Source organism: Cladophialophora carrionii (assembly GCF_000365165.1).
Source record: "Cladophialophora carrionii CBS 160.54 unplaced genomic scaffold supercont1.6, whole genome shotgun sequence".
Lineage (NCBI taxonomy): Eukaryota > Fungi > Ascomycota > Eurotiomycetes > Chaetothyriales > Herpotrichiellaceae > Cladophialophora > Cladophialophora carrionii.
In genome coordinates this window covers 2874921-2894211 of record NW_008481831.1, presented here as the reverse complement: position 1 = coordinate 2894211, position 19291 = coordinate 2874921, and the positions used below count along the sequence as shown (strand labels likewise).

Sequence of the window (19291 nt, the reverse complement as noted above, 5' to 3'; positions counted from 1 at the left end):
GCAGAGGAAGAGTCATGGTCTTGGAACAATACAAGTTTCGGGAGAGGAAACAGCAATTCAAGTTGAGCGAACTTCTTGCGACTTTTGGACAGTCAAAGTGTGCCGATATTCGCGACCGCGTCTTCGTGCTCCTCGGTCTCTGCGAAGAAGGTGTAAAGGGCGTGGTTCAAGTCGATTACTATGTGGATATCCCATCCCTGTTTTGGCGCACCGTGTCATCCTGTTTCGCGGAGTCCATTGCGGATGCGGAAATGCTCGCCACAGTCCTGGAACATGGTGACTCTTGGTTCCCAAGTGACTCTCCAGGCTCGACAATCAACTTCAGCATTTGTCGGTTCGGAAACCCTCATGTGAACTTGGAATGGACCCAAAGTGCTTGCAAAGGGTTAACCGACATACCCAGGGGAGAGCATCTCCTGTTTCTGGCAGGGTCAGCCCAATGTCCTCCCGACTTTGTTAATTTTGCGCGGTACCTCTATACCAGACTGTCCCAGCAGCACATTCGTCCACCAGCGGATCAGTTGCGTAAGACCAAGGCCGCCGGACAGGAAGGTGGGACCCATTGTCTATTTCGACCAGCCGCGTTCAAAAAGTATGGATTTTCTCCTCCGACGACTCGCGGACCAAGCCGGCTGTTGCTCCAGACCCTTCCGGAAGGCGCTATGTTATAGCGGAAGAGCATTTATCTAGAGCCCTTTTTGATTAGGTTGGGTTACATTGATTGATCAACAAAGTCGTATACAGCTAGCTATGTCCCAGATACAATACTATCTAGGTCAGTATATAGCGGAAGAGCATTTATTCAAGGGCTCTTTGACTAGGTTGAGTTACCTTGATTGACGGACTGACTGATTGATTTGATCGACCAAGTCGTACTCTGTACTCTGTACACAGCCAGCAATCTCCCCCGATACACTATATACCACAGATGTATGTACCATGACGGCGCCACATTCAGACAGACACGACACTCACGCATCATAAACCGCCCTGTCAGGCCAGGAAGTCGGCTGGCTTTTACAGAATTGCAGGATAGTAATGCATAAATTACAGAGTACTGGACAAGAGTACCATCAAGGCCACTTACAGTACCAGGTATTTCCTACTGCTGAGATTGGCATTTTCATAATGTTTTGACACTGTCCCGCCTACCCACCTACCTACCTGCCTACCCACTTACTTACCTACCTTCCTGCAACCTGGTACGTGATCGCACAGAGGAAGATGCTCGGTGGGCATATACCGTATCACGGTAGCCCCGTCCAGAGTATTACCCTCTGATGTGTCAGAGATGGTCCAATGATCACAAGCGACAGTGACAGACGAAAGCTTCGGTAAATGTTATGCATATCATTAAGTAAAGGGTTCTTCTTGTTTCTTCACAGATTCAGCCTAGCTCGCTCTGCTCGCCCTGGGCTGGACCGTGCACCATCGCACGCATGACCACGCGTTGCCAGGCCATGGCATATTGCGGCAGATAGCCTGGGTTCTGCTTGGAAGAACTATCAAACATATCCCTCCCACATCCACCCAGCCGTCCCGCTCCCAAACCATCCATTTCAGCTAGTATACAGAAGAGTCGAAAGACTCAAACACACATCGGCCGTTTCTTAGTCTCAAGTTGAAAAGGTTGCAATGAGTAGAATGGTCATGAAACGCCAGGACAACCCTGCTGGCGGTGTTGAGAGCTGCCCGGAGCACGTTGTTGTGCTCGAGCAGAAAAGAGTCGTCAAATAAGGAAAGAGCCGAAGTCTTGCATTGGATAAGCGCACAAGGTATCAAGTGAGAAGATTAGGTTGTATGTTGCGTGGTTGTGGGAAGATCGCGTCGAGTAGGTGACAAGGAAAATGGTCCAAATTACCCCGTCGTTCTGACCGGGGTTAGGTATGAGTGTTGCGGCCGTGGGATGTGCTGAAAGCAAGACTTCGGGGAAAGAGTCGAAAGCCGAAAAGGCTGAGCGCAACCGCCATGCTCGTGAACGCCGTGATCTTCCAGTGAGGCCGCCGATTCGCCATGCAGAAATATGAGAGGAGTGTGTTACAAAGGAAATTTAGTATGCTGTTTCCATGCCCATCAATGTCTGGTCCGACACCTGGGGCATGCCAGTCATGGAGTCCATATTGATTTCGTCCACGTAGCCGACCAGTGCTTGGGAATGCAGCTTGAACGATTCGCCCATGGTTCTCGAGATGCTGTGCAGAAGTTAGCTTTGCCGACACAGAACTTGCAATTCGAACTCACCCCCAGACGACGACTCCGTCGAGCATTGAACCCCAGACTCGGGCCACCATGGAGCTCAAGCGAGATCCATTCGAGTCCACGGCATCGTCATCAAACAAGCCGCGCACTTTCATGTACATTGACAGTTCCTCGTCCGTGGCCTCCTGGTCGTCGTGCTCAATGCGATACAGCCACAAGCTCAATATGGTGATGAGGTCAAGACCACAGAGGGGATGTTCGATGCTCCAATTCGTTGATGATGTCTTGGTGACCCAGTTGACGCCTTGCATAGCGACGATCTCAATGCATTCGTAACATTGCTCGATGACCTTGATCATTTCCTTGGTTCTCTTGACGGCGTCTCGGGACTGTGTCATGGCATTGGCGATCTCGTACGAATTGTGGTATCGCAAAGCCTCCTGGACATTCTTAAGGTCCACTTCAAGGAAAGCTCTTGTGTTCCGGTAAACAGCCATTGAGTTGAAGATTAGTGGATGGCTCTTATGTGGCGTGCTCAAGGGTACAACAATGGTCTCTGGTTCGCAGAGGTCGAGTGATCGCTCCCAGGTTTCGAGGGCGATTCGAATCTTCCATTCCAGAACGACGTCTTGCAACGATTCGAAGCTTCTCCTGAGATTCCAGACTTCCAAGAACAAGGCATTGATCATAACCCGTGTCGCGAAAGCGCTGTACCGAGCGGCGTCTCCCTGGAAAAGGCTGTCATGGGCTTCGCGGACGGTAATGGTCGGTGATGCTGCAATGATGTCTTGCCAGGAATCTTCGTCGCTAGGTTCAATGTTCCACAAAGACTCGGATGAAGGCAGAGGCAGTGAGTCAAATTCATTGAAGCTGATGGCTGGCGTGTGGTTGTAAGTCAAGGTGAGCATACCGAAGAAGATGTAGACAGCGTAGTATGTTCGTCGACATCCCTCTTCGGTGACCCACTCTTCGTGTGTGGGCGGAGCTCCTGCCCGGGCATCAATTCGAAGCTTGAGTTCGTATTTATTGCCAGCAACCATCTATGAGGGTCAGCGCATCCAAACAAAGCGATGTCAAGATACTCACGTTAGCAAGCAGACTTTTGATCGAGCACGCCCATTCGAGACCCTGGGAACCGCCACTCCAGCTTTCAAAGACCATGTTCAAAAGCGTGCTCTGCATCGTCCACAGCGGGCATTTCCTCGAGTCGAAGTTGTCCTTGTTCTGAAGGAACTGGTTCACAAGTTTCTTGGACCCGTGGTGCAAAAGATAGGCCTGTTCCTGATCGAAGTTGTACAGGGCTCCGATGGAGAGTATGGCAAGGAGAAGCGCTGGCTCGGTGGTCTCGGGGCGGAAGCTGACCGGGTGGAGGAAGGGGAGATGATGATGGAAGAGGTTGAAGTAAGTAGTAAGGTAGAGGTTGATGGAGGGCAATGAGGGAAGGGCAATGTCCCCAACTAACTGGTTAGCAATGATAGCTCTCTCGTCTTCGTTGCTAATTTGGGGAGCTTTGGGTAGGGAAAGGGGTTGCGCCGGGCCAGGCGACTTGCGGTAATTCACTGGTGACACAGGACCAGTCATCGAAGGGAACGGCGAGAGCGCGTTAGGAGTGGGGGTCCCAGAGACAGGGAACGTGTCTGCCAGTCCAGGGAAGGCGGAAGGGAGTGAGGCCGTGAGCGAGTGGTTGCGCTCCATAATCGGTGGGAGTTGCGACTGGTGCGGCTGTATCGATCCCATGTGGACGTAGGGCGCCTGCGACAAATTGTCTTGCGACGACATGCTCGACATGGAATGCGCTTTTTGGTCCGAGGGTCCTTGGGGCATGAAGCTGTCCCAAGGCATGTGCGGCAAGCTGTTGGTGCCAGTGAGGTAGTCGGACGATTCGAGAAGCGAGCTGCGGTCTGGGGAGTAGCCAGGGATGGATCCTTCGCCGTTGTTCAGATGGCCGTTCGCTGCTGCTGCCGCCTTGTGTTGGAAGTCTGTCATCAACATGGCGGCAGTTTCAAGGTCGAGCATACCATCGCTGCTTGCCTCTATCTGCTCCAACGTGCCAGGATCGATGCTGATGGAGGGCTTCGACGGAGCAGCCGCCGATGAGGGCGTCGCCTTTGTCTCTGCGCCTGCACCTTTACCTGTCCCTGATGTTGTACTTGATTTCTTCTGCCGGCCTTCAGACTGAAGCGGCACACCGCCATCCTTTGCGTGTACGGTTCGATCGTGGCGTAGGAGCAGATCTCGGCGAACGAAGGTGCTGCGACATTTCTGGCATTTGAAGGGCCGCTCCTTGGTATCTGTCAAGGGACGAAGGGTTAGCCAGGTGTTTTATGGTTGATGGCGGGGTTGAGTCTCCCCTATTGCCCCACGTCGGTCGCAATAATAGACGGGGAAAAAGTAGGAAGATGGACTTACGCGATCGCTCGTGTCGGCTCCGATGTTCGCTGCGACTGAAGGCTCGATTGCAGTATTGGCACTTGTACTTCTTTTCAGGCGCCGAAGCAGCCTTTTTCGGGGTGTTCGTGTTCGCCGTCGCTGCGACGTGGGCAGCCTCAGCGGCAGTGGCGTCAGATTGGGCCATGGTGGGAGTCAAATGAGTACTACAAGCCCTCCAACCAGGCGCAAGCCTTTCGCTCGAAAATGAGTTGGTGTAGAGGTGTTGATGTCGACGTGACCATTCCGTGGGAGATCAGCGCAGGGCGATTAGAGAGGTGAGAGGGAAACAGTTTGACCAAAGATTGCAGCTGGCAGTGTGGGCTTGCTGCAACTCGACTCGCTGGCTGGATCGCTGGCTCGTTGGCTTGTCCGCGCGGTGAACGATGGGTGCGTCTCCGAGCCTCGATTGGCGAAAACCGCAGGCAAAAGTGGATCACGTGGGCATGCGTGAAGTCCAGATCGAGTATCAGCCGTGGCTGCAGGTGAAGCCCCAATATCCGTGAATATGGTGAATTGCGACAGGCGACGAGGGTGTTGTTACAACACGGGGCCGTGAAGGATGTGTGCGATGAAGAGAAAATCAAAACGAAGGAGGGGCAAAAGGAGGGAGGAAAGGAGGGAGAGAAACACAGAGGGGAGGCCGAGGGCGCTGCGAGAGAGAGGCGCTCAAAGATTCCTAGGCATCCCTCTCAGCCATAATCGCGCTGGGTTGCCCTCCCCTCCGAGAACCCTGGAGCCCCTGAGAATTACCACCGAGACCAAGTGATCACTGGCTGAGGGGCAACCCGAGCACCCAGAACGGACCCGCGTTGCCGTTATGCCTGGCGAGCTACTTTAGGGGAGCGGGTCTACCGGGCCATCCTTCCACCACTTCCAGTGCCACCGCTTCGAGAAGAGAAGAGGTCCCCTCCATGCCGAGTTCCCACCAGGACACCCATCAACATCCTTCCGGCAGCTTGCAACCACCAGACTGGCGTGCCTCTAACGTGATGGGAACTTAGTCCACCTGTCAGTGCTTGACCAGCCCACGATCTTATGGCCCCTGGGTACGAAATTTATCAATTTTTCACGGATGGCAGAGTTGATTTCTGCTCTGGGACGAGCTCGCTCCTCATGTCTACACATGACTATCACCGTGAACACATACTGTAGATGGCACGAAGAAATGAACCAAAGTTGAGCCATCTCCGTCCGATGCGTCGTCACGGGACACTTCAGCGGGAGCGATATGCCTGAGAGCAGGCGCCGACTTGCAATCGTCATCACGAAAGGTGGCCACTGATCACCACGACAGAGCGCAGCACTGGATGGAGGATATCCTTGGTCTTGAACGTGACACTGCCCTACTACCCGTAGTTGTTCCCCAGCCTCCTCCATATTCACCAGCCATGCCCGAATCTCACCGTCACACAGCTTCGGACCGTACCCACGTTCGCGCCGTTGGTCCTCGATGCAGCGTGACGCCCGAAGATGAAGCTCCCACTCACGGCGATTTGACCATTTGTGCTGACCCTTCATTGGGTCATCTACAAACGCAGTTACTTGCTTTCGATGTCTCTGCGGTGAACGCAGGCAAGCCACATGGCCGAATCAGAACCATGTATCCGTTGCTAACACGGGGCTCGACGTGTTAAAGGGCAATCGTGGCACCAAGCAGAGGGTTGGGTAAGAACAACGTGGGATCGTCAGCATTTAGAATCTCGCTCTACTCCTGTTCCTGCATTCTTCCATGCAGCTTGCAGCTCCCTGGTCCCAAAAGAGAACGGGAAACCTCGCCTGAACCGGTCGGTTTGTGTCTGACAGCGGAGGCTGCTCTTGTTTCTCTGCATGTCCGACGACGGCGCCGCCGTCAGACAGAGTCGCTCGATAGTGTCGATTTGCTGGTGCTGCGGGACTCTTATGCTCAGAGCTAGGAAATGCGACCCCTCCTTCCGCGCAAGCAATTCCCATCTTCCGGGGACCATCCTCGTGCAAGCCCACATCCAGTGTGGTGGACCGGGTGGATAACGGAGCCAGGTCTTGTCGTCAGAAACAATTTGAACCCAAAAGAAAAGTTTCATGAGAGCAAGTTCTCCTGACAAGCCTACGACGAGTCATCGACCTTGACAAACAGCTGCTACGGCATTACAAGTTGGGGTTGTCAAGCACAAGAATCAGGCTTGATGTATCTCAAAGCTTGCGAATCCGACTGCAATCTCTAGTGAGTGCACGGAATTGCGACCTTTACCAAGGAACAATTATCATGAGACCTTGGCCTCGTAGAGCCCCGCGAGGCAACCCCTCGTTAAGCATTTGCTCGACTGCGAACATCAGACTACGTTGCTGTACTGGGTAACTACCTATCGTCCATCGCTTCTCTTTTCTTATCCTGCAATCTTTGTGCCTCACGTCCCTCACCATGGCTCGCAATAAGGCGGTCAACACATTTCGAACAATGCATTGCAGCAGCCCACCTCGTCGCGAGCCGACGCAGTTCCCCTGGGCCACTTGGGAGTCCTGAATGAGTCAAGGCCACCGCGGATGCTCGCCAGATAACCTGGTCGACCTAGCTGTCTCGTTAGTTCCAGTCTGAAGGGGATAACCCACGGCACAGTTTGCTGTTCCGGCCAGGACTGGGAAAGCGCAGCAGCCACACGTCGCCCAGCGGACGCGGCGTCCTTTGCGCCCGTCGGAATCCCACCTGCCGCGAAAGCTACCACGGACCCCACCACCCCACTTGCTTTTGCAGAGAAGCCTCACCTTGGCCTCACCCTGGCCTCACCCTGGCTTCACCCTGGCCTCACCTTGGAGAGTTCAACAATCTCCGTCGTGTCGCATCGCCCGCCTGCTTTGCTATGTGCCATCCCTTTCTATCCATTCGAAGCTCTTCGAGAAGCCCCACGAAATCACGCGCCTTGTTCGGTTGGCTGTCAAACGCCTGACATCAGCCATGAAACAACTGAAGGCGAGGGGCTCGGAGGGGCGCATTGAACCTTCTCGCAACTTTGTTATTGTTCCGAAATTGTGATTCCGGCCACAAGGCACGGCTGTTCTCCCCCTCCCGGAGGCGGTTTCCTGAAGCAAGCTGAGCAAGAGAGTCACTGAAACGGAGTGCGACTGCGGAATCTCAAGCATGTGGGAGTAAAAGAGTGTGCGATTCCTTACACATGGCATTGAAGCTTCCTCGAGTTCGGGCCTGAGCGAAGATGTCGACATGCCCGTGAATGCGAACTCGATCCGGATCATAGTTAGGTGATAGTCACTTGCGCAATTACGTCTCCAAAGTTTACAACGGAATAGCTGGCAAGGTTCATCGGAGCGACACTTCGATCCTATCATCGCGAAGAACGAAGGCTCGGTCCCTGCCGATCACCAAGCGGTGTGCCCATCGACTAGTGTCAAGGATGAAGTTTCTCCCGCGGAAGGCAGCAAGGGTCTGTTGATGACTTTTATCACCGTCGAAAGCTCCTGATACATCGTCGAGTCGAGCTGCACACCAAAATATGCTTCTAACCCACCAGCGGTGGAAAGTTTGATCCTTGCGGCTCTCAGAACCTTGAGCGAGAAGCGACGACGGGTCAGCCGTGACAAAGTCGGGTCTAATGTTACAGTGGGTTGTTACTGGAATCCTCAATCCGTCAAGGTATATGGTATATCTAACATAAGTGTGTTCCCCCAAACGCCACGCTTAATCATGTTGCTGTCTTGTATTGTTCGTCACTGAGCCCTTTCCTTGCTCGTTTCAGTGTCCCACATCCACATGCGCACCTCTCTTCAGCCTCTCGACAAGCGCTTCCAACTCGCTGTTCCGGTCTTCTAAATTTGCGAGCTCCTTCTGAAGTCCATCTTTCTCCGACCTGAGTTGCTGCACTCTGGTCGCCATCCTCTCCCTCTGCCTCAAGCTGTCCTCGAACATGTTCTCCACGCGACTCATCAGTTGATCGCTCTCCGGGGCTTTACTGGTGGCAGCAGGCTGGGCAGCTTTTAGACTGGCATTGGCCTTCTCCAGCTCCAAGACTCGCTGCTCCATCGCGGCCGTCTTGGCCTGCTGCCACAGGTCATCTGAATCAGATCTCGAGATCCGGTGTGGGAGGACCGGCGTCATCGAACCCCCACCTAGGAACGACCGCCTCTCCTGAGGCTGCGAGATCGCGATCTGCATTTTTCCGGACCAAGTGGCTTTGGCCAATTTCTCCCGCAACACGAGCACGTTTTCGAGGTCGTCGTCGCGGAGTTTGCGGATGGCGGCGTGTTCGCGCCTCTCCTCGGCGAGCAGGTCGCGGACTTTGATCAGGTTCATGAGATCGTCGTTGCGGAGGGCAAGGAGGTCGTTGTGGGACTTGAGAATCGTTTGGTTTTCTCGTTCCAGCTCAGCCATGCGCTTTTGCAATGTCGCGTAGTCGTCGGCCATGACGGTGGGTTGAGCACGTTCGACATCGGCGACGCGGAGGAGGAGGGAGTGTAGCAAGTGCGACATGGGTCCGGCTGTATCGAGACTGCGGGCCTCTTCGGTGGGGAGACGGTGCCGAGCGACAGTCGGGGTCTTCAGGTCCATTTCCACGTCGTGGGCGTCTTCCTCTTCAGCGAGGGTAGCATGAGTATCATCCGAGGTAACTGACTCGCTGCGTTTTCTCTGCATCTCGAGCGTCTGGTGGACGGCGTCGTGCTGCTTCGCGGCCACCATGAAATGCTCTCTGGAATTCAAGGTAAGGGCCCTTTTCCTGGGGTTCCAAAGTGGCATCTCATCAAGGCTGAAGGCCACGGGTTGAAGCTGTTGCGGAGGTTGAGGCTGTGGTTTCTCATCCTGGTAGGCGGACAGGATGCTTTCGCCGTCATTGTCGCGGTCACTATAGTTGGTGTCGGGGCTCGACGTGGAATGCGGCAAGTACAGCGAATTCTGACTGGAGGCGGACGACGCTATTGACCCTATCGACAGTGCCACGGAATGGCTGGAAGCCGTTCGAGTGATTTGGCTGGGTGACCACATTGTGCAAGATTGAGATTATCTTATCTCCCCGGGTGTATACAGGACTAAATGGAAGTACGACGTGGGGGAAAGGCGCAGCCTCACAACGAATACTAATGCAGCCTTGGACGGGGGAAGGGTAATACGGGTTGAAGATGGGACAGAGAGACACGAGTGCCCATGAAGCGACACTGCGATGATATACCCCCAGCACGCTTGTAAGAAAATCTCGAAGTCAGGGGCATGAATGTGCTAGAGTGAAACGGCTTTCTCCCTCGGCCGGTGAGGCTGAGACCGTCTTGAGACGAATGCGTTTCTCGACCATGATTGGCGGCGGTATGAACGCCCATCGAAAACTCATCACATTTCACTATTGCCGCATCGCATGGGCTGGGGACCCAAAAGGGACTATCACGCTGTGTAGATACCCCTTTTTTTCAGAACTGGTTAATAGTAAGTATTGCGCAGAGTCTTTGATTCACAGCCACAAAGTAGTCTTCTTGTATGGGGTATGGGAGTACGGATGGCACCTGTCATTGTCGACGGCCCTTCAACGTGCGCGAACGTGGCCCGAAGCGGAGGCCAGGCCCGGGGCCTGAGACGAACCGGCGCCCCCCCTCCGACCGAGGCTGGAGCCCCTGAAGTGCCGCGGACTCAGCCATGGATCACACCCGCCGCCCGCCACCCCTTTCTCGTGCCATGGTGCTTTTGTTGCAGCCGTGTGCCGATACAACCACTCTTGATCGTCTTTGGGGCAGATAATTCGTGCCGGTACGGAGGACTATGAACTACTACAAGGGTTCTCGTCCCGTGTATGTGAAGGCACGGCGATAAGGCCAGGTCCGTGAGACGTGCAATTCTATCGTGGTTTTGTCGTCTTACGACTCGACGAAGAGGACTAAATTAGCTCACAGGTCGTTCGTGGGAGGTCGTGGGAGGTCGTCGTCGTCGTCGCCCCGGGGTATCTAAGGCATGCATGTTTGTCCGAGCGTGGAAAAGTGGAGGCTATCAATGAAGATACATGTACGGAGTACTGTGTACTCCTTACATTGAATTGCAAAGTCCATGATGCAAGACGATGAGGGTCGAAACAAAGAAGCCTGAGTAACTGGACGCACGACAATTTACAGTACCATGTACTAACTAGGTCCCGGGATTGAAGTACACTACAGCCTTGATCAATGGGACCTTCTCTTCCAGCTTCCCGCCCCTCGAGTTCCCTTCCTTGACCAGGCCGGGGGATACTACGAATTCCGCATTCGCGTATGCGAACTCCAGTTCACTGGCCGGGTATACGCCCTTGACGTACTTGGGGTCAAGTTGACTGCGAGGCCCGAGGGATGAAGGCAAGAAGAAGCGGACCCGGTATCGTTGAACTGCGATGAGGATGGCAAACTCACTGGCTTGGTCTAGGAGCTCATCGAGTCTGGTAGCCAGGCTCGGCGAGTTGTTGTTGGCGGTGGAAGGAAAAGCAAAGAGACCTGAGAGTGCTGAGGTAAGAGCCGAGATGCGGTCTTGGTAGCTTGTCTGAATTTCCTGCCGCTGACTATGGGAACCGGTCAGGGCGTTCTGAGCGATCCTAAGCCGGTCGACGGTCGTGTAGCGCCATTTCTCTGCAAGAGGATCTGGTTCCGGCCACTCTGGAAGTGCTTGGTCGCGGACGCCAAATAGAGCTTTCCATGTTTGGTAGATGGGGTCGCCATACGCTCCAAAGACCCGGAACGGGGTCAGGAAGGTGCCATCTATGACGATTTTCCACAAGATACTCTGGAACAAGAATTTGTGGTCTTGAGGCGGAATGGTGCATGCTGGACGGATGTTGAGGCCCATTGCCTCGGCTTGCTGCGCGAAATCAGGCGCTGAGGTCAGGCGTGAAAGACCCTCGATCTCAGTGGTGAGCTTGTAGAATCGTTTCTCGAGCTCGGCATCCTGCATTCCCCGGAAATTGTCGACGGACAAGCACATTTCCCTTTCGGCTTCTTTGACTTTTTCCTCCTCACGGGCAATGTTGGCGCTGTACTCGTCATCGCGCCGCTTGTTATCAGTTTCGTGTTCTTGTATCAATAAGTGAATGCGGCTCTGATGATCGGAGACGAGGCTATCGACAAATGCCTTGTGCTGTTTTTCACACTCGCTCTGTCTTCGGTTCATATCTGCCACCTCTTCTGCGTGGGAGGCCATAAGTCTCTCTGTGTTTGCCCGCTCCCATTGTAGCTGGTTCTGGTATTCCTGGTAAAGTTGCGACTTCTCATGTTGAGCTGCGGCTCTCTCCGCATAGATATGCTGCTCGAGGCTTAAAATTTTCTCGTCCCTGGTGGTTACGGCGGTTTCGTAGCGTTGGAGCCTGATGTCTCTCTGCCGTAACTTCTCCACTTGTCGTTGATTGGTTTCCTGCAAGAAGCCATGAGAAGCAAACACCTTGTTCAGCAGAAAAGTTGCTGCATTCTGTGACTGATCAACGGGCAAGTTGTGGTCTGTCAGCCACTCGAAGAGCCGGTCCTCAACGTCCTTGAGTTCATCATGGACTGAGCGTGTATCAAGCCGACTCTTGCGACTCGCAATACTTGTTCGGCCACCAGGTGGTGTTTCATCTGCATCCTGAGGTGGAGCGTCGTTCTTCCCGGTCGAATGCCCGTGTCTACCGCGGTGAAAGTGAGGTGAGAATCTGGCCACCCGGTCTGGGTCTTTGCCGCCATGTCCACGCGACTTTCGACCAACGTGGTGCTTGTGTGATTCTTCACGAAAGCAGAACATGGTGTCTTCGCCGAATTCTGTGGTCTAAAGTACCAACTGCTCTCGTTTGTCCTTTTTCACATCGGTCAGTGGTCTCAGAGGCGGTGGTGGGGGGCACCACAAAGGGCAGACAGAACAACTATGGATCAGACAGATTCCCGGGGGATGGGGCAGCGCGACCACGCCCTCAGCCTGACCCATGCAGCCATGTCCGGTGCTGCGAATTCGGGCCCGGAGAAGAGACACGAGAAGAACTGGAGAAAGCTCAATCTGGAATCCGCAAGCTTCGGGCGAGACTCTGCGAGAACGGAACACCGCCTTCGCCTGGCAGAAGTAGCCAATCTCGGACGAGAGCGACCATAGCTGCAAGCTCAACTTGCCGACAAGGTGGACTCGCTTGCGAGCTGGGTGAGGCTTCACATGCATGTAGTCGGAGGCAGAATATATTGAATTTGTAAAGACAGCGCATCACGTGCGCCACTCACACAAGGCAACGAACGCCACAAACTCGCCAAGGCGGCGCTAAATCGTCACATCACATTCGCTTTACAGTCACTTGAACGTGAACACGACACAGCCTCCTCAACCTCATCAAGCCCCGTAGCCATTATGCAAAGGCGGCTGCGCCCAACCGGGCAGAGAGCCTTTACGAGAGAAGGAGTTTCTTTCCGCGATAAGGATCTGCCCATGCAACATGGGCCCATTGCGAGCCTCAGTCCCCACCGTGACGGGGATACGGCAAACTTCTGCCATCTACCGTCGAGCCTACAACCGAATGTCAAAGGCTAGGCTGTTGGATTCCAATACTCTTTGTCCCCTTCTCGCTAGTTTCGAATGAGGCCGACGGTCTGGTTGTCTCTTTGGTACACACCTTACTTACACAGTGTTCAGAAGCGAGTGGGCTTCGTATCATCTTTCTCAGCCTCGGGTTCCCTCGCTGGGTGATCCACCGCTTTGGCATCCCTAGAGCCTATCTCACGTCCATTTCGCCTTAAGTCGGCTACTGATTCCACACTAACCATACACCTCCTCTGTCCCGGGTTGAGGTTACCGGTCAATATCGACTCCTACAGTGTGTTCTACCCGCGATGGCACTCCCAGAGAATCGACTCATTATCGGTCTCGACTACGGGACAACGCACTCAGGTTGGCCGAGGTCGCATCATGCCTGCGTCAAATACTGAATGAAGCAGGGATTTCATACGCACTGGTTGGCCGTGACCAGCACAGAATCAATGCCAATGCTTTGCACGATGACCAGCGCGGCGCAGAGATCCTCAACGTCACGTCTTGGTCGAGAACAAACACTCCTAAAGTCCCGAGCATCATCTCATATTCACCGGCGGATGGTCACGAAGCGCAATGGGGTGCAGAAATTAGCAGAACGGGGATCGAGATGATATGGACCAAACTCCAGCTTGAGGAACAGCATCGCTTGGATGAACTCGATTTGTTATTGAAAGCTCTGGACGGGATGGCGAATTTGAACCTCAACGCAATTGTTGGTAATCGAGGCCTGCCTTCGTATCCAGCAAAGGAGCCCGTGGGCATCGTGACTGATTACTTGTCTCGCCTCCGTGCACACTTTGTTGAAAAGGAACTGACGGGTGATCATGGTACTATCGGGGTTCACTTACTACATCGCACTCCAGTCGATATTGTGTTGACGTGTCCCATCGTAAGCGAAGCGGGCCTGATTTTGTCACTTGGTCCAGAGGTGCTGACAATATCCGCAGGAATGGTCCGACTCGGCGAAAGCCAAAACTTTTCAGGCTATCACTCGTGCCGGCTTCGACAAGAAATATTTCCCGAAACTGAATGAGATTATATTGGCAAGCGAGCCTGAAGCTTCAGTCCTCTTTGTTCTGAAATCCATTCAGCACGAAGACGACGCGGCTCCGGTAAAAGTACATTTGTTTGAAATATGCCTATCAAGCCGGATGCTGACTTTTCTGACCAGGTGGGAGACTGCATTGTGCATTGTGATGCCGGAGGAGGAACGGTGGTAAGGACGTCTATCAGTATTGGGAGGCTCTGATCGATTTACCAACACCAGGATGTGGGCTCGTTCCGAATAAGACAAGTGGAACCAGATCTGATATTGGAGGATATCTGTCTCGGAGCAGGTAAGATACATCTGGAGGCCTGACGGGTGCAAAGGGAAGACTAATTTCCTCTAGGCAAGAAGGCCGGAGCAACATTCGTCGACCGAGGCTTCCTTCAGGTACTGTTCAACAAACTTGGCGCGCAGAACTATGAGGCTCTAGCTGGGGGAACGCTCGAGACTTCAATCGGGAGCCACTCAGCCCGCAGTCCTGAATTATCTGAGATTATGGTGGACTGGGAGATGGAGAAAAGGAGTTACAGGGGTCAAGCCGACCATGAGAAGGACTTCTATCTGCCACGGAGACTGCATCATCTTGAAATCCCAGAGCGTGGGGTTACCGATGGCCGGGTACGGATCACAGGGTAGGTGCCCGAAACTCGCCCCTAGCATGGATAAGACATTGATTTTGGAAGACGTGACCTCCAGGAAGCGTTCAAGTTCTCGATTGACAGCACCATTGAACTGATTACTGGTCAGATTGGCCAAGTAGAGTGTCTGGGCTGGGGAGTTAAGGTATGCATCCTGTCCGGTGCTCTGAAGCGTATACGGGTGTGACTGTCTGCTAAAACTTTCATAGTTGGTCACTCTGTCTGGCGGCTTCGCTCGCTCAGACTATCTGTACAATCAGATCAAGCATGAGATATACAGAACCAGGAACATCCACACAAGGAGACCCGTGGATGAGTACGCACTCTAGTATAGTCCGCCATCGACCTACTGACATTGTCTCTTCCAGGAATGAGTGTTGGGCTGCTGTTGCTCGAGGCGCCGTGTTATACGGTCTTCAACATGATACATCGCGATTCGTGTACATGCGTGCATGCCTAAGGAATTACGGCATGAGAGTTTCCCAGCAATACTCAGCCTTCAAGCATTCTGCAAGAAGAACCACGTATCAAGACCCGTTCGATGGCAATACCAAAGCTGGGAATCAGATGATCTGGCTCATCAAGCGCGGAGACCTCATTCTGTCCAACAAAGGTAACTACTCATCTATTCAGATTTGTCGCAGATTCGGCATCAACGACGACAGATTCTTTACAACGGCGTTGCTGGCAAACGACGATGACGAGGTGCCCGAGGGACATCTTCATAATGGTAGGATTTCCGTCATGCAATATCGCCCCACTCCAAGATGATTCTAACGACGAACCAGAGATGAACGAGGTGGCGAGACTACGCTATGATCTTAGCGATATTCCCGAAAGGGAATTCGACAGAATGAGGATGTCGAATGGCAGAAATTGGTACTACCAAGCCAATCTGACCTTTCACCTGCTCGTCCAAGCCGACGTCCATTTCTGGGTCACTTTCGGAGAAACCGAACTGGCCAGGGCGACGTTTCCATATGTGTGAGAGCCTCGCTTCCAGGATCTAGCTCCGGGGGGGAAATGACATCTCGACTCGAAGTAAAAAGCTACAATTCATAGAACGACCGGCCCTCATCTGAAGCCCTCTGTGACCAAATAAATGCGATATTCTTGGACAGACAGTACGAAAGCAAGCCGGATACCTTGTGAAGAATCGAGACAGGCCATTTGTGTTTCCGTAGTGGCTGGTATTCTCGGTTGAGAGCGTCTGCGCGAGCTTTCCAATGCGGAGGCAGTCATCAGAACACATCAGCCGGACCAAAATCTGGCGACACTCGTCGACGGGGCGAAGCGAGGTTCGTGGCGGACTTCGAAAGCCACAGCAGTGAGACTCGCGCCGGAAACACCGTCACCGTCCAGTAGCGCCGGACGACGGGCTTGTTGATCCCTTTTGATACTCTCCATCCATCCATGCGGCTTCTTCATGCCAGACACGGCAAGAATAGACAAGGCGAGCATCTGGCGCCTTGGGAATACGGGATAGCTGAGACCAGCGCATGGAAAAGCCACGAAAACGCCACCACGCAACAGGGTGGAACCGACCAGTCCGAGCACTATTGCCCCAAAACGCGCCGGGGCATTTGCCCACCACAGTCTCAAAGGACGTGATGTCAAAGGATCAGCCTGATGCTCTAGCCAATAACCACCGTCTTCGCTGATCAGCTCACACCTTGTGCTCCTGGAGCCACAGGCAGCAGCCTTTTGGAATGGGCGCCAAAACCGCCTGATGCAAGGCGAATGCGATGGCCACCGAGGAGCACATGTAGCCTTCAAATTTCCAGCGCCCGGCTGCAAGCAGGTGGTTCACATCACGCCAAGGAGGGAAGGCAACCTCATTCAGCCTGTCCAGGGTGCTACATTGCATTCAACGTTGCAAGAGCCGCGTCTCATCGTCGACTTGGATAAACCCCTCGTCCAGGTCGAGGACCGCCAGATTCCTCGACGTACGGGACGCAACGGCGACACAAGTCAACAGGATGTCTGATGGAAAGATTGTCTCGTCTCTCTCGTGGCTCTCGACCCGTTTGGCCGGCTCGCTCTTCAAGGACAAATACACGCTGGGCCAGATCGTGGCGGACATCGTCTCCTTGGGCGCGATTATTTCTCTATGGGTCGTGACCAGAGGTCCCAGGCAGATCTTCGACGTGAACCCACAGTCGGCAAGAGGTCTCCTAATCGGCATCAGCGCGCTGATTCTCTGGTACGTGGTCACGATCATCGACCTGTTCCTGCACGAAGCCCGTATCTCGGTGCCGTACAACTACTTCTTCATCGACGTGCCCATATTGGCACTAAAACTCTGCGGCGAAGGGTTTCTTGTTGCGACAACCTACCGTATCGTTGTCCTCCACCTCCAACAGCAGACGCGGAAGGCCAAGGTCGCGCTGGTTCTGGGCGAGGTCCTCATCCTGGCACTTCTCGTCACAGCAATGTACTCCCTCGGGAGTCTCATCGCCAGACAGATCGTCTGGCTTCAGCTCGCGGACGAGAAGACACGCAACAGCTTCGCCTGGCCACAAAGGAAGCTTGAAGCCGCCTTTCACTGCATTCAATTTTGCATGGGGTTGATCGCCACGGTTTTTGCTGGAATCAATGCGTGGATGATCCATCAAGCACACGGCAAGCTCACAGCTGTACGCGCCCTCCACTCGCTTTCATATTCCAGTACGCTAACTGCTTCCACTGCCTACAGATCACTCACAGGCTCTTCTGGGCGGCGTTGAGCTTGTGGATATGGTGCACTTCCGAGATGGTATTCGTGCTCAAGTACCAGCTCGGCCAGCATCTTCCAGCCAAGAATACCGGCCTAGCCCGCGATACCATCTACGATTTCTTCTTGCTCGCATCCTTGATCCTGCTTGCCTTTGATTGGAAAAGCAACAACAAGCAGCTCAGTGGCAACAGGGCGGGCCTCCCGCCGCACCTGCGCCCACTACTCGCGGATATGACGGCTGCGTGTCGAGCCCATATCGTCGAGCAGCTGCGCACCAGAACCAACGATCTCGAGAAACCACCGCCAATGGCAGACTTGATCCGGGACTTGAGGCGGAATCCGAGTGCGGCCTTCCGCGGTGACATCGTAGAAGATCGGAGAAGGTTGGATGTCCAAGCTCTCAGGATGCTGGACGAAAGGTACAGAGCTTATGTGACGGAGTTGCATACGAGGTATGGAGACCTCAGGTGTACGAGGGTGGCAAGGGAGGTTTAGATATAAGCCATCGCTCGGCTGGTGGCGTAAATGACAGATGATCAGTCCCGATAGCCTCAGACAAGGAAGACCATAATTGAATGCCAGTGACTGGCAGGTGCAACACGGCCGGATATGGTCTTTGATTGAGCGGGTACGAGTATTCCAGGAAAGACAGAGGCAATAGTTTACGGTAGCTTCTATATTATGGCCATTAGTCCCTAGCAACAACCCTTCGCCTATCAGACCAGTTGCTGGAATCGCGAGCCCAGACATCAACGGGCACATGTACGATGAGTCCATTGGGAATTGCAGCAGCATACCAGCTTGATCTTTCTCCAACTCCATCACTCATCCATCGGTCATCCGGTTTGAATGGCCATGATCCTCTGTCGAATCTGAGCGACCTTCATCTTCTCCTCGGGGGACCAGTCGTGCCGTTGGGCCCAACTGTCCGCCAGGATCCTGATATCGCTCAAGCCTGCCTTCGCCTGGAGCCTCCAGTCATCGACGATACCTAGGTTCGCGGGATGGACATTGCCGGCATTAAAGACCTTGACCTTCAACAAATATACCCGCCGGATCATGCTCTGACACTCGCGGACGTCGCTGGACCGGACCTCCCTGCCGGGCACGTAATCCAACGCCTCGAGATATGAGGGCAGCGGCTCGTGTCTCGGCTCAGGTGGATAGAACCCGCAGATCATTCGGTTGAACGTAAACTCGCTGATGCCGGTGGCGGAATGGGGGCAGTCGGTGTCGAAGCGCGTGTCCTTCCCGAGGAGCAGCCTTGCGATGTATTTGCAGTTGGGCAGGGCGATGAGGACGATAATTACAAAGGCCGAGATCATCAGGTAGACGAATGAATTGAGCGGGAGGGATCCCACGCTGTTGGTCACCTTCCTCTGCACGACGATCGTGCCGCCTATGTCGCTGTGCGAGTCGGAGTAGTTATGCCCGTTGACGTCGCTGCCGGGAGGGATGCTGTCGGTGACGACGACCCAGGATGCGTTGAGCGGTCCCAGGCGCCAGGCTGGAGTTGTGGCATTGATGGACCTCACCACGGCTGCGAGGGCCGTGTCTGCGGGATCGAACAGTACCATGGTCGCGTCCTTTGACTGGCAACAGTGGTGCGGTGAGCTGACCAGACAGCTCTGTGATCTGGCCTGGTTGACTTTGGCTCAGGACTCGACCCGAGCAAACAGGAAGACGTCTGCCGTAAAAAGCAAGCTGTGCTGCACGGACACACGTGCTCTGCCCAGCTTGAGGTGAGGATCCGGCTACAGTACATGGCTGGACTCGCGAGCAACTCTCAAGCA

At 54.0% G+C, this 19291-nt stretch overlaps 7 protein-coding genes across 7 annotated transcripts; 3 read left to right on the top strand and 4 right to left on the bottom strand.

Moving 5' to 3' along the window:
* Positions 1–14: 14 nt before the first annotated feature.
* On the top strand, positions 15–671 carry G647_08017 (uncharacterized protein; the record flags this gene model as incomplete). Its single annotated transcript, XM_008732329.1, has 1 exon — positions 15–671. One exon carries the CDS (start codon positions 15–17, stop codon positions 669–671), a length of 657 nt encoding a protein of 218 aa, XP_008730551.1.
* A 1379-nt stretch (positions 672–2050) lies between these two features.
* G647_08016 (uncharacterized protein) lies at positions 2051–4774 on the bottom strand (the record flags this gene model as incomplete). The annotated part of the gene is made up of 4 exons (XM_008732328.1): positions 2051–2192; positions 2242–3239; positions 3286–4490; positions 4609–4774. The coding sequence occupies 4 exons, from the start codon at positions 4772–4774 to the stop codon at positions 2051–2053; spliced, it is 2511 nt and encodes an 836-aa protein (XP_008730550.1).
* Positions 4775–8350: 3576 nt separating this feature from the next.
* Positions 8351–9595, bottom strand: G647_08015 (uncharacterized protein; the record flags this gene model as incomplete). Its single annotated transcript, XM_008732327.1, has 1 exon — positions 8351–9595. The coding sequence occupies one exon, from the start codon at positions 9593–9595 to the stop codon at positions 8351–8353; it is 1245 nt and encodes a 414-aa protein (XP_008730549.1).
* Positions 9596–10717: 1122 nt separating this feature from the next.
* On the bottom strand, positions 10718–12328 carry G647_08014 (uncharacterized protein; the record flags this gene model as incomplete). The annotated part of the gene is made up of 1 exon (XM_008732326.1): positions 10718–12328. The coding sequence occupies one exon, from the start codon at positions 12326–12328 to the stop codon at positions 10718–10720; it is 1611 nt and encodes a 536-aa protein (XP_008730548.1).
* A 1067-nt stretch (positions 12329–13395) lies between these two features.
* On the top strand, positions 13396–15770 carry G647_08013 (uncharacterized protein; the record flags this gene model as incomplete). Its single annotated transcript, XM_008732325.1, has 10 exons — positions 13396–13453; positions 13501–13985; positions 14044–14208; positions 14268–14312; positions 14364–14433; positions 14488–14776; positions 14828–14927; positions 14992–15098; positions 15151–15512; positions 15571–15770. The coding sequence occupies 10 exons, from the start codon at positions 13396–13398 to the stop codon at positions 15768–15770; spliced, it is 1881 nt and encodes a 626-aa protein (XP_008730547.1).
* Positions 15771–16761: 991 nt separating this feature from the next.
* Positions 16762–17993, top strand: G647_08012 (uncharacterized protein; the record flags this gene model as incomplete). Its single annotated transcript, XM_008732324.1, has 2 exons — positions 16762–17418; positions 17478–17993. 2 exons carry the CDS (start codon positions 16762–16764, stop codon positions 17991–17993), a joined length of 1173 nt encoding a protein of 390 aa, XP_008730546.1.
* A 341-nt stretch (positions 17994–18334) lies between these two features.
* On the bottom strand, positions 18335–19075 carry G647_08011 (uncharacterized protein; the record flags this gene model as incomplete). The annotated part of the gene is made up of 1 exon (XM_008732323.1): positions 18335–19075. One exon carries the CDS (start codon positions 19073–19075, stop codon positions 18335–18337), a length of 741 nt encoding a protein of 246 aa, XP_008730545.1.
* Positions 19076–19291: the final 216 nt, after the last annotated feature.